At 44.6% G+C, this 16,786-nt stretch overlaps 1 protein-coding gene across 1 annotated transcript in view; it reads left to right on the top strand.

Moving 5' to 3' along the window:
* Positions 1 to 16,786, top strand: part of LOC138521830 (neurogenic locus notch homolog protein 1-like) — a 478,650-nt gene that overhangs the window by 228,962 nt on the left and 232,902 nt on the right. The window contains exons 11-12 of the mRNA XM_069634949.1: positions 3,250 to 3,483; positions 11,334 to 11,444. Coding sequence (XP_069491050.1) covers positions 3,250 to 3,483; positions 11,334 to 11,444 — 345 coding nt within the window. The remainder of the gene's footprint in view (positions 1 to 3,249; positions 3,484 to 11,333; positions 11,445 to 16,786) is intronic.

The raw sequence follows: 16,786 nt of genomic DNA, 5'->3' as shown, positions 1-16,786 counted from the left end.
TAGGACTGCCATACATGAACATCAGGGTCAGAGGAAGAAAGGGAAGTAGAAAACATGCAAAGAAATGTGAAATGCTCTGCAGAACACACAATATGATCTGCCACACCAAACAAATAGTATGGCTACTGTACATGTGCAGTAGGGTTAGATGGCAAAACAAAATGAAAAACATACTGTGAAATGAAAAATATTCTTTGCACACACACAATGATAAGCCACACCCAACACGCTGTAGTGCTGCTATACCTGCTCAGTGGGGCTTGATGGACACAATGAAAGGTTTTCTGCAAAATGGCGCCCAGCGCACATACCCCTATTCAGTCATGCTTGCTGAGGTCGGAGGGACACAACGAAATAAAAAACATTCCACAAAATGAAAATCATTCTGTGGAATGCACAAGATGATCAGTCCCACCTAGCATGCAATGAACGGGTGGTTTCCGAGGGCCAAATGAAGTTAAAACAATTATACAAAACAAAATATATTCTGGGAAACACACAAGATGATAGGCCACACCTAACACGCCGTAGCGCTACTATACATGCTCAGTAGGGTCAGCGGTACAAAATAAAATGTTTCCTGCAAAATTGAAAATATTCTGCAGAACACTTCAGTACACACACACACCTATCACACACCCTTATTCAGTCTTGCTCGCTAGAGTCAGAGGGACAAAACAAAATAAAAAACATTCCAGGAAATGAAAATAATTCTGTGTAATGCACAAGACGATCAGTCCCACCCAGCATGCAATCGGGCTGCCTACATGAATGGATGGTTTCAGAGAGGTCAAATGAAGTTAAAACAATTGTTCAAAACAAAATATATTCTGCGAAACACACAACATATCTGCAGTCCCCAACACACAGTAGTGGCTCTGTATAGGCATAATAAGTTCAGAGGGCTTATACGAAATGAAAGACATACTATAAAATGAAAAATATCCTTTAAAACGCACAAGCTAATCAGACACCACCAAAACATAATGTGGTCGTTGTGCAGCTGCAGTAGAGTCAGAGGATCAAAACGAAATGAAAAACATTCTGCGGAATGAAAAATATTCTGTGAAACGCATAAGATGGTCCATCTCACCAAACACGGACCGGTCAACATCACAAACGTACAACTCATAAAGTACTATCTGAAAAAACAATGAAATCTGTGGGAATATTTTTTTTACAAAAAGGTTTAGGTTACTATCTTTAAAAAAATACAATCTACAAATGCCAACTTGAAGGTTTAATGTTTTAACCACTAAACAGGAAATAAAACCAAACCTGTTGGAACCTTAATACAAAAACAGGTCATAAAGTAAGATCGGTGAGACACACTCCAGCATACCAAGACACATGGCAAAGTGAAAATACACTTGAATACCACCTTACAATTCAAACAATAGTCTGAACGAACACATGAAAGTAAATAAAAACAAACAATCACGCGTACACAAACAACGATCTCACAAAAACAGGCACTCTTATCACCATCTTCATACATTTCACACCAAACAATAACTAGCATCCACATACTTAATTTGCAAAGGCAGGCACACAGGCAGCAGCAGTATACAAGCAAAGCCCCCAAACACTTGTAAGCACATAATAAACACAAATCTGATGCAAAAGAGTGAGTTACAGTGTCAGTAATATTGCTTTTATGTTATCTATAGTGTATTTCCAATGTTTGTAGAGTTTCAGCTTCATTTAGTGACCTTTGCTTTTTTTAAATGTCTGTCCCTATATATATCATCCTAGTGTACATTTTGCATTGTCAGTGCATCTTCTAATGATTTCAGAGGGTTAGTGTGTTATTGTCTAGCCAACTCCTCACCCCAAATGGGTGGTGTATTGCACATGTTTGGCCTGCAAGGCTGCTGAAGGGGGCATCACTGCTTTCCCTATTAAACGTTGCTGTTCTACCCTCTGCTGGTAGAGAGCACAGCCCTGTTAGAGAGATCAGCTCTGACTGAAGCTTTTATGAGGAACACCCCTGAGCAACATTCACTCTCTTCCAGTTTTTGCCTCCACTGGCTGCCATCTTGGTCTAAGCAACTATTTAATTTTCATAAATGAAGTACCATCCCTTCCAAGAACAAACAGCATATGGTTTTTTCATGTTATATATATCCTCTTAATGTATTTGTATTTTTATTGTTTTATATAGCGCCTTAATCCAAGGCACTTTACAGTTAACAACAAGTAACACATAAAACATGGAACAGTAGAAGCAAAACAGTAAACATGAATCAAACCATAAAATCGGTATTTAGAACAATTTGCAAGTAAGAAGGGAGAGGAGAGGAGGGGGGTAGAGAAGGATCGAGAGGGAGAGAGTAATGAGTGAAGTGAGCAACAAAAGAGAGGAGATCATAGGAGAGACAGGGACAGATAAACATAAGGAGAACAGAGAACATAATAGAAGGAGGGAGGGGACAAAGAGAGGGGGAAGGTATCAGGGAGGGGGGTGAAGAAGAAGTTCTTTCAGTGAGGAGCGGTAAGAGGAATAGGTGGGGGAGGAGAGGATAGAGAGAGGCATGGGCGTACTTTTTTGGGGGGGGCAGGGGTGTTTGTCCCCCCCAACTTTCATGACACACCATTTGTTCCCCATTCATGTGGCTGGGGCACCTTTTCTTCAGCTGTCATGTCCCCCCCAACATTTTCAACAAAGTTACTCCACTGGAGAGAGGTAGGGAGTTCCAGTGTAAGGCGGCAAGAAGCTGAAAGGAGCGGAAACGAGAAGAGGCACATGGTGGTGGGGGAACAGAAAGTAAGAAGAGATCAGCAGAAGGAAGAGAGCAAGAGGGGGTATAGAATGAGAGGAGAGAAGAGGTAAGGAGGAGCAACGTCATGAAGAGATTTAAAGACAAGACAAAGGAAGTGAAGTTTAAGCTGGGAGTGGAAGGAGGCCCTTAACCAGTGATTAAACTGTGGGGGTGTTTGCCAGGGCTCAGCCCTGGAACCTATTTCTGAGCCCTGGCACTTATTGTCTCAGACTCATATTGATTATGACGTGATGATATCAAGAGCATCCAACAACCACAGTGAGCAGGTGCGAGCTGTAGTTTAACTCAAAATGTGTCGACACTGTGGGGAGCAGCAGTAGGTGGTAGCAGGAATGTCGCGGAACTGCCCGCCTGCAGTGTCGCAAGTGTGCTAGAAAATATTAAGGCCCTGACACTAATTTTCTTAGAAATTAAGCACTGCCCTTAACCCAGCTAACACAGACTCTCCTTTCCAATCTGCCTACAGGCTTCAGCGGACACCTGTGCCAGGAGAACTTGGACGAGTGCCTGGACAAGCCTTGCCACCACGGGACCTGTGTGGATGGCATTGGGAACTACTCCTGCATTTGTGACCCTGGCTACACGGGCCAAGTGTGTGCGGTGGACATTGACGATTGCGATTCCCATTCTTGCCAGAACGGAGGCTCCTGTCAGGACCTGGTGAACGGGTACCAGTGTGTTTGCCAGCCTGGGACCACAGGTGAGACTACAACACCCTTTCTGTCTACTCCTTCTCATCTCCCTCCTGCACTCAGATGCCAGTGTGAAAATTCCCATGGGAGGTGTTGAAATCACACAGAAACTCGAATTGGTCTCTTGCAATTTCACTTTGTAGTTCCTTTTACTTTGGGATTTCGAAAATTTTTCCTCTAGCTTCTTGGACTTTCTGGAGATGGTTTAGTTACAGGCATCTGCAACCTGTTGCCCTCCAGCTGTTTGGAACTACAACTCCCATGATCCCTCACCATTGACCTTGCTGACTGGAGTTGAGGGGAGGTGTATTCCAAAACATCTGGTGAGCCAAAGGTTGCAGACCCCTAGTCTAGTACTATATGTTACCTCCCCAGCTGTGCTCTTCCCAACTCAGGACTAAATACCCCTGGGTCCAAAATGGTTGCTGTAACAGAACAGATCTCTTCAACCTCTCTGCAAACCAAACAAGTGGCTAGACACCTAGAGACCAAAACAATTTCAAACATGTGTAGCACCTAGACATCAAATTGGTAAGTCATTTGGACTCACTCCACATTCTGTGGCATGAGGGGACTGACCAACATGAGACTGCATTTGTCCAACTGCTTCCTGCTGGAACTCCCAGTGGGTGGATGGAGTGGGATCCCCTGGGCTTCTGCCCCCCTCTTAGATGCTCTAGTTTTCTTCCACCAGTGTAGGAATTCATGAGCAGATGATTACCAGGCACATGGGCCTCAGAGGTCCGCGGACTAAACCCCTTTGGCAAACACAGTAAGTGCTCCCATTATCGACACCACCCGCAAACACAGGAGCTTTACTTTTTCGAGTTCCCCGTAATTTGGTGGCAGGGACCTCTTATGTTTATACTGTAACGTAATTGGGTCCACGCCGCAAAATCTTGGTCAATTGCACTGCGGGGTGCAAATGTAAAGGGTAAAAGGCGGCATACAAGCGTGTACGCCGCTTTTGCCCTTCACATTTGCACTCCGCAATGCAATGTGATTAAAGGATGCCTGGCATGCCAGGCAGCATTTACTTTTTATTGTGAGCACTGCTTGGCATGCTTGCATGGCAGGCGACGCTCACAATGAAAAATAAATGCTCTTTGACATGCCAGCATGCCGGAGGGAATTTATTTGTAATTGTAAACACTGTCTGCCATGCAAGCCTGGCTGGCAGCGTTTACAATAGGAATCTCCTGCATTTGCAACAGCATGAAAAATCCAAGGTGGCGCAAATACTGGCGCATTTGTATGGCGGAGAGGAAGGGAGGCGGCGAAAATGCATGTTGGATTCCGCTGCTCCTCTCTGCCGCACAAATGCTTAAAAATGCTTAAAAATGAGCTGTGACCTTAATGGAATTTACTCCCTTAATTAACGTTACAACTCTATTGAACATGAGCCCCGGGGTGTTTGCAAGCAAGCCACATACATGGGATCTATACAGCAGACACACAGAAATCATTCCCTTGTACAAGATGAAGCCGATCAGTAGTGTGAAAGAGAAGCAAAGCAGGAATGATCTTAGCATCAGAAGCCTTCGCAGTGGGAGACAGTGAATGCCGTAGTGCTGCAGCAAACATGCAACAAAGTTCCAATATGCTTTGACCATGTGCACAACTTTATGGGCTCAGAACTGTTGGGCTCCAATGTTCAAGCCCCTTCTAAGGCTGGCAGTCACGGAACCCCTTTGCTTGCCCTACCCACCAAGCCAATGTATAAAAAAGGTGGGAAAATACCAGAGAGGTAGAACCTGGTTGAGCTCGAGCAGAATGCTTCATTATCCAGAAGGCAGAAGGATACTTGATAGCCCACTTGCTAGAGGCATTAAGGCATGCTTGCTGCCTGACCCAAGGATGTTGTGATACCACACGGGGCAGCAGCCCATCAGAGTAGAAGCAAGAGAGAATCAGCCACATTGAAGAAAGAGAGAGAAGCCTGGAAGAGGGCCCAGGCACTGCCACTCAATATTAAACCATCAACACATATAGAAGAGGTGGACCCTGGCAGGAAGGCAATAAATAATACCATCTGCCTGAAAATTACACTGAACATGAGGGGGAGAAATACCCATTACGAAGAACCAATAGAAAGGTGTATGAGAAACCTTCAAAGAATCCCATAGGAACCCACAATATGAGAGACAGACCTCCAGAATGATCTGGAGAAAGGCCTAAGAAGGAGCTCAAGAGAATCTATAAACCCACAGGGTCTAAAACAAAGACAAGCCAGGGTGTGAGCATTTGTCACACTGACGCTAGTAATCTTTACTATGCATACAGAGATTGGCAGCGGTTTCTTTTTTGTTTCATAGCATGATGATTATATTAGTAAAGTTCAGGCTTTTATTAGTACAGTTCAGCCAACACGTGTTTCGACCTGACTCGCTCTTTTTCAAGGCGTGTGGGAATTTTGAGAGAGCTTAATCAGTGTTGAGACAGAGCTCCTGAATAGGGCATCTTGTTAAATGAAAGCCTGATAGGCTGGCGTGCCTCTGTTTCAAGATGAGTGGTCACAGCAATCTGTTGATGAGCCAAGCGAAAGGTCTATGAGAGACCTCCAGACAAGTCATAGCAAACCAAGGTCTGAGAGAAAGACTTTCAGAGAATCCAAAGAAAGGTCTAAGGAAACCTCCAGAGAAACCCAAAGCTACTCACGGTATGAGAGAGAGACCTCTAGAGAACCCAACAGAGGTCTGAGGAAGACTTTCAGAGAATCATAAACAACCCAAAGACTCAAGACCATCAGAGCAACCAGATGGTGTTCAAGGTCTACGAGAGAGAGAGATATCCAGAGAAACAGGAGACAGGGCTGATAAAGGCCTTGAGAGAATCTTAAGGTCTGAAGAAAAGACCCCTCTTAGACACCAAGATGAGCACAGGGTTTGGGAATGCCCTCCATCAAACTGTGAGTACCTTAGATGGGCGATGCTTGAGGATAAAACCTTATACAGCCAGGATTCTGAACTTTGTATTGGCTGTTTGTGGACTAGGGTTGGCCTGGGGGCTAACATGCCTTCTGAAGAGTAGTGTTTGGACTGGCCACTTCATTTGGAGCTCCCTTTGGGTTTGTAGAATCTCCCCCAGTTACTATAGTCATTTACTCAACACAACCTTGCAGACTCTCTTTAATAAAGAGATCAAATCAAATTAGAGATCTTTCCACATTTCCCAACACCCTCACAGTTGACAGGAGGCAATTTGTAGCTGGGTAGGATTGTAGTTTTAAAACACTTGGTTGTTGGGGGGTGGGATAGTCAAATAATAGTGGGCATGGGGGTTTAGAAGGTCATATTTAGAATAAATGTAAGCTCCTCATATATATAATCATTATTGTTTTGCAGTATCTGTTAAGGTGGATTTCCAAAATCAACCCTAGGCGTGGAGTTTGGGAGGCCAATGCATTATGGTGAACAGGGAAACACTGAGAACTAGCCAAACCCAATCAAGGTAAGGTAGCAGAGCGGCAAGGCTTATTCTCATGAGGGTGTAAAAGTGGTGTAGGGCTACAATTACTCCACATAGAACAACACCAATAATTCTAGTTATGCAGGTAAGTACAGCAAACATATATAGGGGAAGTAAAGCAGCAGGCTTTACTTACCTCCAAAATGCCAAGCCAGGAGTCAAAACAAAGCGAAAAGAAAGAGTGCCCCATAGGTGTCTATGGGAGGAAAGCAGCAACAGAAATCTCCTAACAGTATCCCCGTGATCTGAGGCTATATTTAAAACATTCTCTGGAGGTAGTCCTTCAAAACTGCACTCGTGACACTGCACATGCAGTGTTGCACTTATGGTCTTTCAGACATGGATCTCTCTCTCCATCTGGATTTCAGCTTCTGATAAATGTTGTTAGTGGCATATGGTCTCCTTATGACTAACATAAAGTCTATGGTGTAGGTCACAGAGGTCTGAATAGTATGCTAAAGAAATGCGGATGCAAAGAGATCATATTGTAGAAAGGAGCAAGGGATATGCTTTTAAAACAGCCTTTGTCAAACCTCTCCTTAAAAAAACCCACAGTCGAAGCAAATGACCCAGCAAACACCCGACCAATCTCCAACACACCTTTCATCTCCAAACGCCTTAAGAAATGCTTCAAACAACAGCTGCAGTAATACCTTCAATACAACACCCTCCTCCACAGGTCACATCATGGATTCAGACCAACGCGAGGTACAGAATCAATCCCCCTCTGGTCTCTGCTCGCTCGTACTTGCCTGTCCTTCTCTTGCGGGTTCTTGCTGCTTTGAGCTAGGTGCTCTGTGTGCATTTAGCATGGCAGTTAGCCTTTACAGCAGTGCTTTATAACATTTGCATTTGGTTCATTTGGTATTCCAGGAGACTGGAATTGATGCTTTTAGATGATCTATTTTGGCATTGACAATATTGATTTAAATGTACCTTCCACCATGGAAATCCCCAAATATTAAAAGAAGTGATTCAGTTGATTGTCCCTCTTTTTGGAGGTCTCCTGTTAGGTATCACCGCAAGCGTTCGATTGGAGGTAAGAAGCGTTGAAGTCTCCCACCACTATAATGTTTCCCCCAATTTTAGACCAGGTTTCGATGCATTTACTGATGGAATTGACAAAAGAACTTACCGGTATCACCGTAGGATTCCAATAAGTGTTTAACATTAAACAATCTCACTTCAGTCCACTCATATCGTCCCTCCAAGCGAGTTTTACAGCAAGGGTAAAACTTTCATTCATGTCCAAGGGGGTGGTTAGAACCGGCAACTTAGAATGTATAGTGGTAAGAAGGCCCCCCTTGGGTCTGCCCATATGGCCTCTCTCTGCTGGTTGATGAATCACCAGACAACCATCCAATATTGACTTATCAGTTAGCCAAGTCGCTTGTAAAATGTAATCAAATTTTGGCTGTTAATAATGTGGTTGTACCCCTGTGTATTCCAAGGGATTAGGCAAACTCTTATGTTCGGACGGCTTCAATAAGAGGCATGGTGAGACTCTGCTCTACCATGGAGAGCGGAAACCAGGGACTGAATTCTATCCTCGTCATACTTGCATGTAGAAGAATCCAACAAGTACGGTCTGCTTGTAGTAACTCTTTTTGTCCAGACTGATGACAACATTGTTGCAATGATCTATGTTCTCCCAAGGAGCCACAAAGGTTTTCAGGGTACTTAATGTGGACACCTTGGCCACGCCTGGGCAGTATACCTCGTACCGCAGAGAAAGCAAAGAGGGCGCTCTGTCTAATACGTTGGATGCCAACAATTTGGGTGCCAAATAAATGATTGCTCAGTCAGATAGCAATTCGACCTGGAGTAAATCCTTTGTTTTTATCATCCGAAGCCGTGGGATCTCTGAAAAAAGAGTCAAGATGTTGTGTCTATTAGTGTGATCCTATGCTCAGCCCCGAAAATCTGTTCCACACAGACTAAGTTAGCCCAAAACTCCTCTGGGTAAGGCTGCTTTTGTTTGGATCTCTTTTCAGTAACAGTTTTAAAAGGGGACGACTTCGGACCTGGAGGAGGAGCAGGCACATCCTCATTCACTGGCTCATCTACCTCCTTCAAACATTCCACTCAGTCCTCTGAATACATTGAAAGTTGTGAAAGGTTGTGTGGGTCAATCTCTTCCCATTCTTTTTCTGACATCGACATCATGTAATGTTTAATGGTGCCCTTTCCTACCATTGACTTTACTAAGGAAGAAGGACAGCCATTGTTCCATTCAATGATCCTTGAGCATTGTTTGGGTTGTTGGGAATTTCCTTTTCTTTCAGATATTATTTGGGATTTGAAAATCTGTATATTATGCGTCTTAGACATTGATTCAAGAAGGGAAGCCTTCAATTTTTCTAGAAATTTCCTTGAGCCTCTGTTCATACATGTGGGTACGTTTATTAAGTTTTAAAACATTTTCCCAGCATTACTAGGTTGAATTTTGAGCTCGACAGCTTTTATTGGTGCCTTCTCAGTCATTCTCCCCTCCTCCAATGGCATACTGAGGGTTACTGAATGAGTACTCTCTGATGAGGGCAGGAGCTCCTCCTCTGCCACGCCTTGCAGTGTATCTGTTTCCAACCCAGTTACTGAATGGGGCTTCTGCTGCCCTGTTGCCCTTATGCTCCCAGTTGACTCTGATAGGCATAGATTTGTGTCACAAATATATCCTTCCAGGAAAATAATGTTTGTGTTTATTGAGTGCAGATTATCCTTTTGTGATTTGCATTCTGCAAAAACATCCTCGTAGAGTTTGATGACTGAATTCTACACAAAGTTCAGTGCTGTAAATGAAGAGTGTGTTCCCAATGGAAGAGGGGTACAAGGTTTGTATAGGTTGAGGAAGGGTTATATAGGTTGAGGAGAGAACAGGGGTGTAGGTTTGTAAGTGTAAGCTGAGGTTTCCAAGGGCTGTGATTATTGTATATTCCAGACAGCTCACAGAATCCCCCTCAAGAGTTGAGGGAGCCACATAGGAAAAGGGGCTAGCCGCACCCCAGAGAGAAAAGTAAGACATTGAGACAAAGTAGCTCTAAGGGTTCTGGGAGCCCAAGAAATCTGAATATTGAAATCCGCCATACGGCTCACAAAAACTACCGAGAACCAAGAGAAGCATATGCAAGGAGGAGTTACGAATACCCTGGGGAGATAAGTGAGACATTGGGACAGAGAACCCCAATGGAGGCGAAGAGGCCCAATAAAACAAGTGAAGAACAAATTCAAGGGGAACACAGAGACAACTAAAACGTGAACCAAGTGGGGAGAAACCCAAACAAGGGTTGACGAACGGATTAAGTAGGTATACATCAACCTATGAGAACTTGGAGATGTGATTATTTTTCAGGAACTTTAGACTTTATTTTGGAAACTTGAGATACTTTTGGATCTTTGACAAGAAGGGTAAGAGCTGTTAAACCCTGGAGATCTGTTATCTTCCAATAAGCATTGGATCCGAAACCAATGGGGATTCTTGGAAACCCAGAGTGAAATCGGGGTGAAAACTCTAAAGGCAGGACACTCTGCCTAGTTTTCTTTTATGTTTTCTCTGAATAGTGGGGCCAGTTCAGCCGATAGTTTTGGACAGAGGACCATTTTTGTTATTTTGACTATTGACAAGCACCTTAGTTTAGTTTGTTAGGAAGGGCACTCACCTTTTAGCAATAGGGCAAGCAAGACATTTTGTTTTGAGTTTAATAAAACCCTTCAATAACATATCCTCGGGTCCGATTCTTTCTTCTGGCTTTCCACAGTAGCAAAAGAAGAATGGTGAGCGATTGACGAGTGCGGGAGCAGAGCACGCACTGTGGGCCTAGCGCAGGCACCTTTTTTATTGATGTGTGAGGTTTGAGGCATTATGCCTTTACCTCTACTGCTCAGGAACAGATAGTCCTTTGCGGACACCAATGAACTCCTCTTGAGGGTCACAGACCTTTATAGAGATGTGGATGTCATCTACATAGAAGTAGATTGATAAGCCACAGTCTCAATAGCAGCAAGTGTATTTTGAATGGGAAAGGATTGGGGTTTGGGTAGGAAATACTTGTGGGTCTATAAGTGACAGAGCCAGATGCTGGAAAAACTGGGCCTAGTTTTAACCACTGACTGTTCTCAGTTGCTCAGGAATTACCTGAATGAGTTGAGTAATGGATCTGAGGCACATGTGCCCTGTTGTGGTATTTGTTTATTTTTCTTTGGACACAGTGGCTACCAGAGAATACTTGATCAGATCGAAAAATAAGCACCCTCTTTTAATATTCCAGGCTACGCTTCTTCATTAGCCCAAGTAAATATGTCCACATCGAATTCACCAGAGCTATAGTCAGTAAAATATTGCAACTCAAGAAAACAATACACTCAATCTGACCCTTTTTGATCTATTCTACAGGTGAAACATGCCAGACAGACTTGGACGAGTGTGCCAGCTCCCCCTGCCTGCGGGGGCATTGCCTGGACCGGGTCAACAGCTACAGTTGCGACTGCGAGCCTGGATACACAGGTGAGTCAAGTCACAACTCTAGGTGCGACTGTAAGCCAGGATGCACAGTTATGTCGAGTCATTGTACAAGTGTGACTTAGAGCCTGCCTGTAGAGGTTTGTTCAGCCCCTCAATAACAAATCGGTGACTGCCAGCCCGGATACACGTTTAGGTCGAGCTGTAGAGAATCTGGATACACACATGAGTCGAGTCAGCGGAAGCATGTAAGCACAGAGAGCCTGCATACACATGCAAGTTGATTCATGTCACGAAGAAGACATGGACCAAATAGCAGCCAGACACCACTTTGTAGGTTTTATAACTATTTTTGGGGGTTTCTCACAAACAAAGGACAAAAGAATGAACAGGGTGAGGAACGGTAATGTGCAGGATAGTCAGCATGGAGCCCCTCCTCTTCATTCAGCCCTTCCCTCAGAGTTTCTTCCCCTGGGCTTAAGGGCATCTCAAAGTAACATGTTGGCATTCCCTGACGTTCAACAGACAGTTCCTCTCTTTGGAATATAATCAAAATAAAAAAGGAAGTTCTCCGCTTTCAGCAGTAAATCCAGACCGCCTGCCGGAAATCCCCTGGGGGTTTCAGTCACTCACAATCTGGGGTGTTTAAGTGCCCCCTGTCCTTCCTTCCAAACATTGTCCAGTATCCAATATTTCTTTCTTTTCGAGTTTCTCTGTGGGAGCCACTTCTGTAGTTTACACACTTCTAATGCCCAAATCTTGGTAACCCAGTGAATGAGGCTAAGGCCTTTCACTGGTCTTTGCCTGGATGGCTGGGCTATTAGAGGGAGGGACACCCAAGTTCCCCTCCTGCCTGGCATCTTGGTGCCTCTATAACGATTGTGTTTCTGGGGAACTTCCTCTGTTTCCTCTGTATTACCTACTGTGTTCTCCTATCACCTTCTTGTCGCCTCACCAGATGCTGGCACCTCCTTCCATCCACACTGAACAATTAGATGTATACTTGTTTTCCAAATACCACTGTTATCCCTTTCAGAGCCGTGCTTTAATTTGGCCATGGCTTGTCATGTAACTGCAGACATTCTAAATTAAAATGGAAGATGGCAGCAATAAAAAAAAATGTGTGCAAAGATTCTATTATTTCTGTGGTCCCCCTTCTATTGTTGCTAGAGCCCGTGTGGGACATTTTTCAAATCCGGTGGCTCGGTTAAAAGGGGAGGTAAAACTGGCAATACCGTTGTTCTGCAACTTCTATAGATCTGACAGATTTCCAAAATCTATAATAGGCAGAGTTGTGGAGAGGAATGGACTTAGAATGTCCACTTTGCTTTTTCTGTTCGGAGATTTTCATGTTGGCGCTAATGCAATTAATTCCTATGGCTCCCGTCTGGTAAAAGCAGGCTGTTTGCATAGAAATGCAGTGTAAATGACTCACACAATTGTTCATTGGGTAAGGCATTTACGCTTTTCCAAAAACGAGGAAAAGTAAGATGTAAAGGTGATTTTTGCCTGTGTTTTAAAATGTACATTACCAGTATGTGTTAGAAAATTGAAAATTGCACCAAGGGTACCATTTGCACAAAAGTGAAAATGGAAGTGGTCCTCTCCACAAAATGTGGGTCTCAAACGAAAATAACCTGTTTAGCAGTGGGCTGAATCCTTCCAAAGAATGGAGGCTCCTGTTTGCAGGGTCATCTTGGAAAATGGGTGAAACTTTCGCAGTGTGGCAGGGCCAAGCAGTGTTACAAACTGGGGGCAGCATGAGTAGACGCATGCCCAAGACACAAACTAAGAGTGCCTGAGAGGAGTGTTGAGGAAAGAAAAAGTGCAAACAAGAGCAATTTATCTTAAAGACTTTTCTGATTCTTGTGCACAGGGTCTTTCACAAATTCACTTCCTTTGAGTATTCCCAGTTATCAAGTTTACAATCCTCCATTCATTGAAGTACATAGTAGATTTAAAATAAGAAATATATATACTTTAAATCATTTATTGAAGTGTAGTGTAGAGATGCTAGAGATGCGTCCTTCGGAATGTTGGGGCACGCAAACCATTCTCCTTGTATTCGTTCGGAGCTTGGTTCTCGTGACCGAAGAAACCGTTGGAGGCGATGTTAAGTGGTTGGGCACGGCGGGCCCCGTTATAATAAAACTTACCTTAAGTAACTACGAGTGCCTCCCTCCATCCTTACATTGGCGACGAGATGAGGGGGCCCGCCACGGCTCTCGGCCATTCCGTGGTCCACGCCGACTCGCTGTGAGCAGCCGCAGTGCCACCCAAGCCCCTCCCTCTAAGGCCTCGCCAGCGCAGAAGGCTGATGGCCCGGGGAGCCATGGAGTGGCAGCGCAGCGCTGCTGGAGCCGCTGGGGCCGTTTTCCATGTTTCGGCTGCGCTCCCCTGGCCGCGCATCCACAGAAGGAAGAGGTGAGGGGGAAGAGGAGGAGAGACAGGGGAGGCAAGGGCGGACACAGGGTGGCGGTTCAGGACGTATTGTAAACCCGCCCTCCGCATAGGGAAACACAAGTCCAACTGGCCCAAAAAAGGAAAAAAAAAAGTCTGAATGCCTGGAAGCTTTAAGCAAGCATAATCGCAGCTCATGAAGATGGAGGGTATTGTATAGTGGAACAGTGCCGTGGAATTAGTGCTGACAAGCATATCTAGAGAGACAATTGCTAGAAAGAGTCAGGGAATAGAGAACTGACAAATCAAAAGAGACAATTGCTAAAAAGAGTCAAGGAAGAGAGAACTGAAAAGAAAATCCAAGGCTTCATGGGTGGAACTAGAGACACTTTCTGTTCATTATGGCTGCAGCTAGTATGGCCCTGCCCCCGCCTTTCTTATCTGAGCCGTGTGCAGCACCGATAACGTGGGACAGGTGGAAGAACATTTTTGAAACCTACCTGGTGGCAATTGGGGGCGACAAGTTTGCTGCAGGGAGGAAAGAAGCGATTCTCCTGCACAAATTGGGCACTGAGGGTCATAGTGTCTATGATGGTTTACCTCAGCCCCCACTAGAGGGTCAGGGTGACATTGACCAATACACTATAGCTGAAAGAAAACTAGAAATTCACTTTGAGGCGAAAAAACCCACTACATTTGAAAGGCACAAATTCTTTCAGAGAGTTCAAGAACCACAGGAGCCAGTGGAAAACTTTGTGGCAGCGCTAAGATCCTCAAGTCACACCTGTGAATTTGGAGTGCTGGCTGACTCGTTAATATGGGATCAGTTGGTACGGTGTACTAATAACATGAAGATACAGGAGAGGTTGTTGACCAAGTATGTGTCTCTGGAAGTGGCAATTGAGATTGCCCGGGGCATGGAACAAACCCACAAATACATGTCCACGATGAAGAGTGATAAACCAGAGGGTGAGGTAGCGGCTGTGAGAGCATTCAAGAAAATTCATTTGAGCAAGGAAGTCAAATGCTACAAATGTGGTAGCAATCGCCACATCTCCTCGAGTGCGTTTTGTCCTGCAAAGAGTATTTTCTGCTTGAAGTGCAAGAAGAAAGGAAATTTCGCCAGAGTGTGTAGGGAATCAGGGCAAGTGCAATGCATTGGGTCGGGTCCAAGGATCTCGGAGCAGGAGGAGAATGCGGATGTTGTTCAACTACCTCAGGCCAAACATGTGCTGGAGGTCTCGGAAGTGTCCAGCAAACGTAGTGCACCAACTGATGTATTTATGATGAACGGGAGAGTGGTGGCTTTGAAAGTGGATAGTTGCTCTCCATGGACCCTGATTTCAAGAAAGACATATGAAGTGTGTTTGCAAAGAAAAGTGGGCGAGTTGAAGGAGCACAGCATAGAGCCATATGCCTATGGAAATGTCAAGATAGACGTGTTGGGCAAATTCTAAGCAGTGATTAAATATAAAGGCAGGAGTTGTGATTCAGAAGTATACGTCACACAGGAGGGCTCGTCGTTGCTAGGCTGGGAGGAACAGCGCAAACTCGGTATTAGGATACAAGCAAGTGCCGAGGAGCCAGTTTCAGTAGCTGAGATTCGTGACAGGTGGGATGAAGAGTTCCCGATGGTTTTTAAGGGAGAATTGGGGATGTTTAGAGATTTTGAACATGAGATTCGCTTGAAGGCAGGAGCAGTCCCCAAAGTGCATAAAGTGAGGCCGATGCCTCATAACCTGAGAGAGAGACTAAAGACTGAGATTGAGTCCTTATTGCAGAAAGGGATTATTGAGGAAAGTGAGAGTTCAGAATGGCTGTCGCCAGTCGTTGTGGCAGCCAAGGCAAATGGTGATATAAGACTTTGTGTCTGTGATTGATCTCTCTCAGGCTATCATCAGATCCCTTTGAAGGAAGAGTGCCAGCATTTCACGGCGTTCATTACAATTCTTGGAACTTTCAAGTATCGAAGAATGCCATTTGGCCTTGCCTCGGCAGCGGCCGTATTTCAGAGAGTGATGGACAAAGTTATGGAGGGTGTGAAGAACATTGTGGTGTTCCAAGATGATATGCTTGTGTTTGCGAGTTCTAGTTCTGAACATGATGAGATTTTGAAGGAAGTGTTGGGAAGATTGTCAAAAGCTGGTATGACTGTGAGAAGGGACAAGTGTAAGATTGCGGTGGGGAAGGTGGAGTATCTCGGACATGAGATCGATGAACTGGGTGTGAGGCTGAAAAGGTGTTTGGTAGAGGCTGTGGAAAAAGCCCCTGTGCCGACTGACAAGGACCAGGTGAGGTCTTTTTTAGGCCTTGCAGAATATTACCATAGATTTGTGAAACATTTTGCCATAGTGTCGGCTCCAATAAGAATGATGCTGAAGAAAGGATCGAGGTTTTAGTGGTCTCCAGAGTGTAGTAGGGCATTCGAAAGTATCAAGGTAGCAATCAGTAAAGCACCATCTATTGGGAGGTTTAATCCCATGGACAAAACAGTTCTGATGGTAGATGCAAGTCTGATGGGGTTGGGAGCCACATTAGTACAGTTGGAGAAAGAGAATAAGGAGCGAGTTATTGCTTTTATTTCAAGAGCGTTGAGAGGGTCAGAGTCCAAATATTCAGTGATCGAGAGAGAAGCATTGGTAATGTTCTGGGCAGTCATGCATTTTACATTTTTCTTGTGGGGCAGGCAATTTGTAATTCGCTCTGATCAGAAGCCATTAGTGCAGTTGTTTGAGAGTGGAAGGTGGGCTCTGAGTTCGCCAAGGATAAGCAGGTGGGGATTAGGTCTTCAAGGGTATAATTTTGACCTGAGTTTTTTGCCTGGGAAGAAAAACGTTGTAGCAGATTGCCTGTCGAGGATGCCCTTGAGTGAAACTGAGATGGTGGAGGATGAAACAGTGGAAGAATCGGTGGTAGCTAAAGTTAATGAGGCAGTTGCTCAAGAGAAGTGGTTGCAGGGGGAAGATTCTGATGAAGAGCTCAAGTTG

The sequence above is a fragment of the Ambystoma mexicanum genome, chromosome 13, assembly GCF_040938575.1.
Source record: "Ambystoma mexicanum isolate Mex_15411 chromosome 13, UKY_AmexF1_1, whole genome shotgun sequence".
Taxonomy (NCBI): Eukaryota; Metazoa; Chordata; class Amphibia; order Caudata; family Ambystomatidae; genus Ambystoma; species Ambystoma mexicanum.
This window is presented reverse-complemented; position numbering and strand designations above follow the sequence as displayed.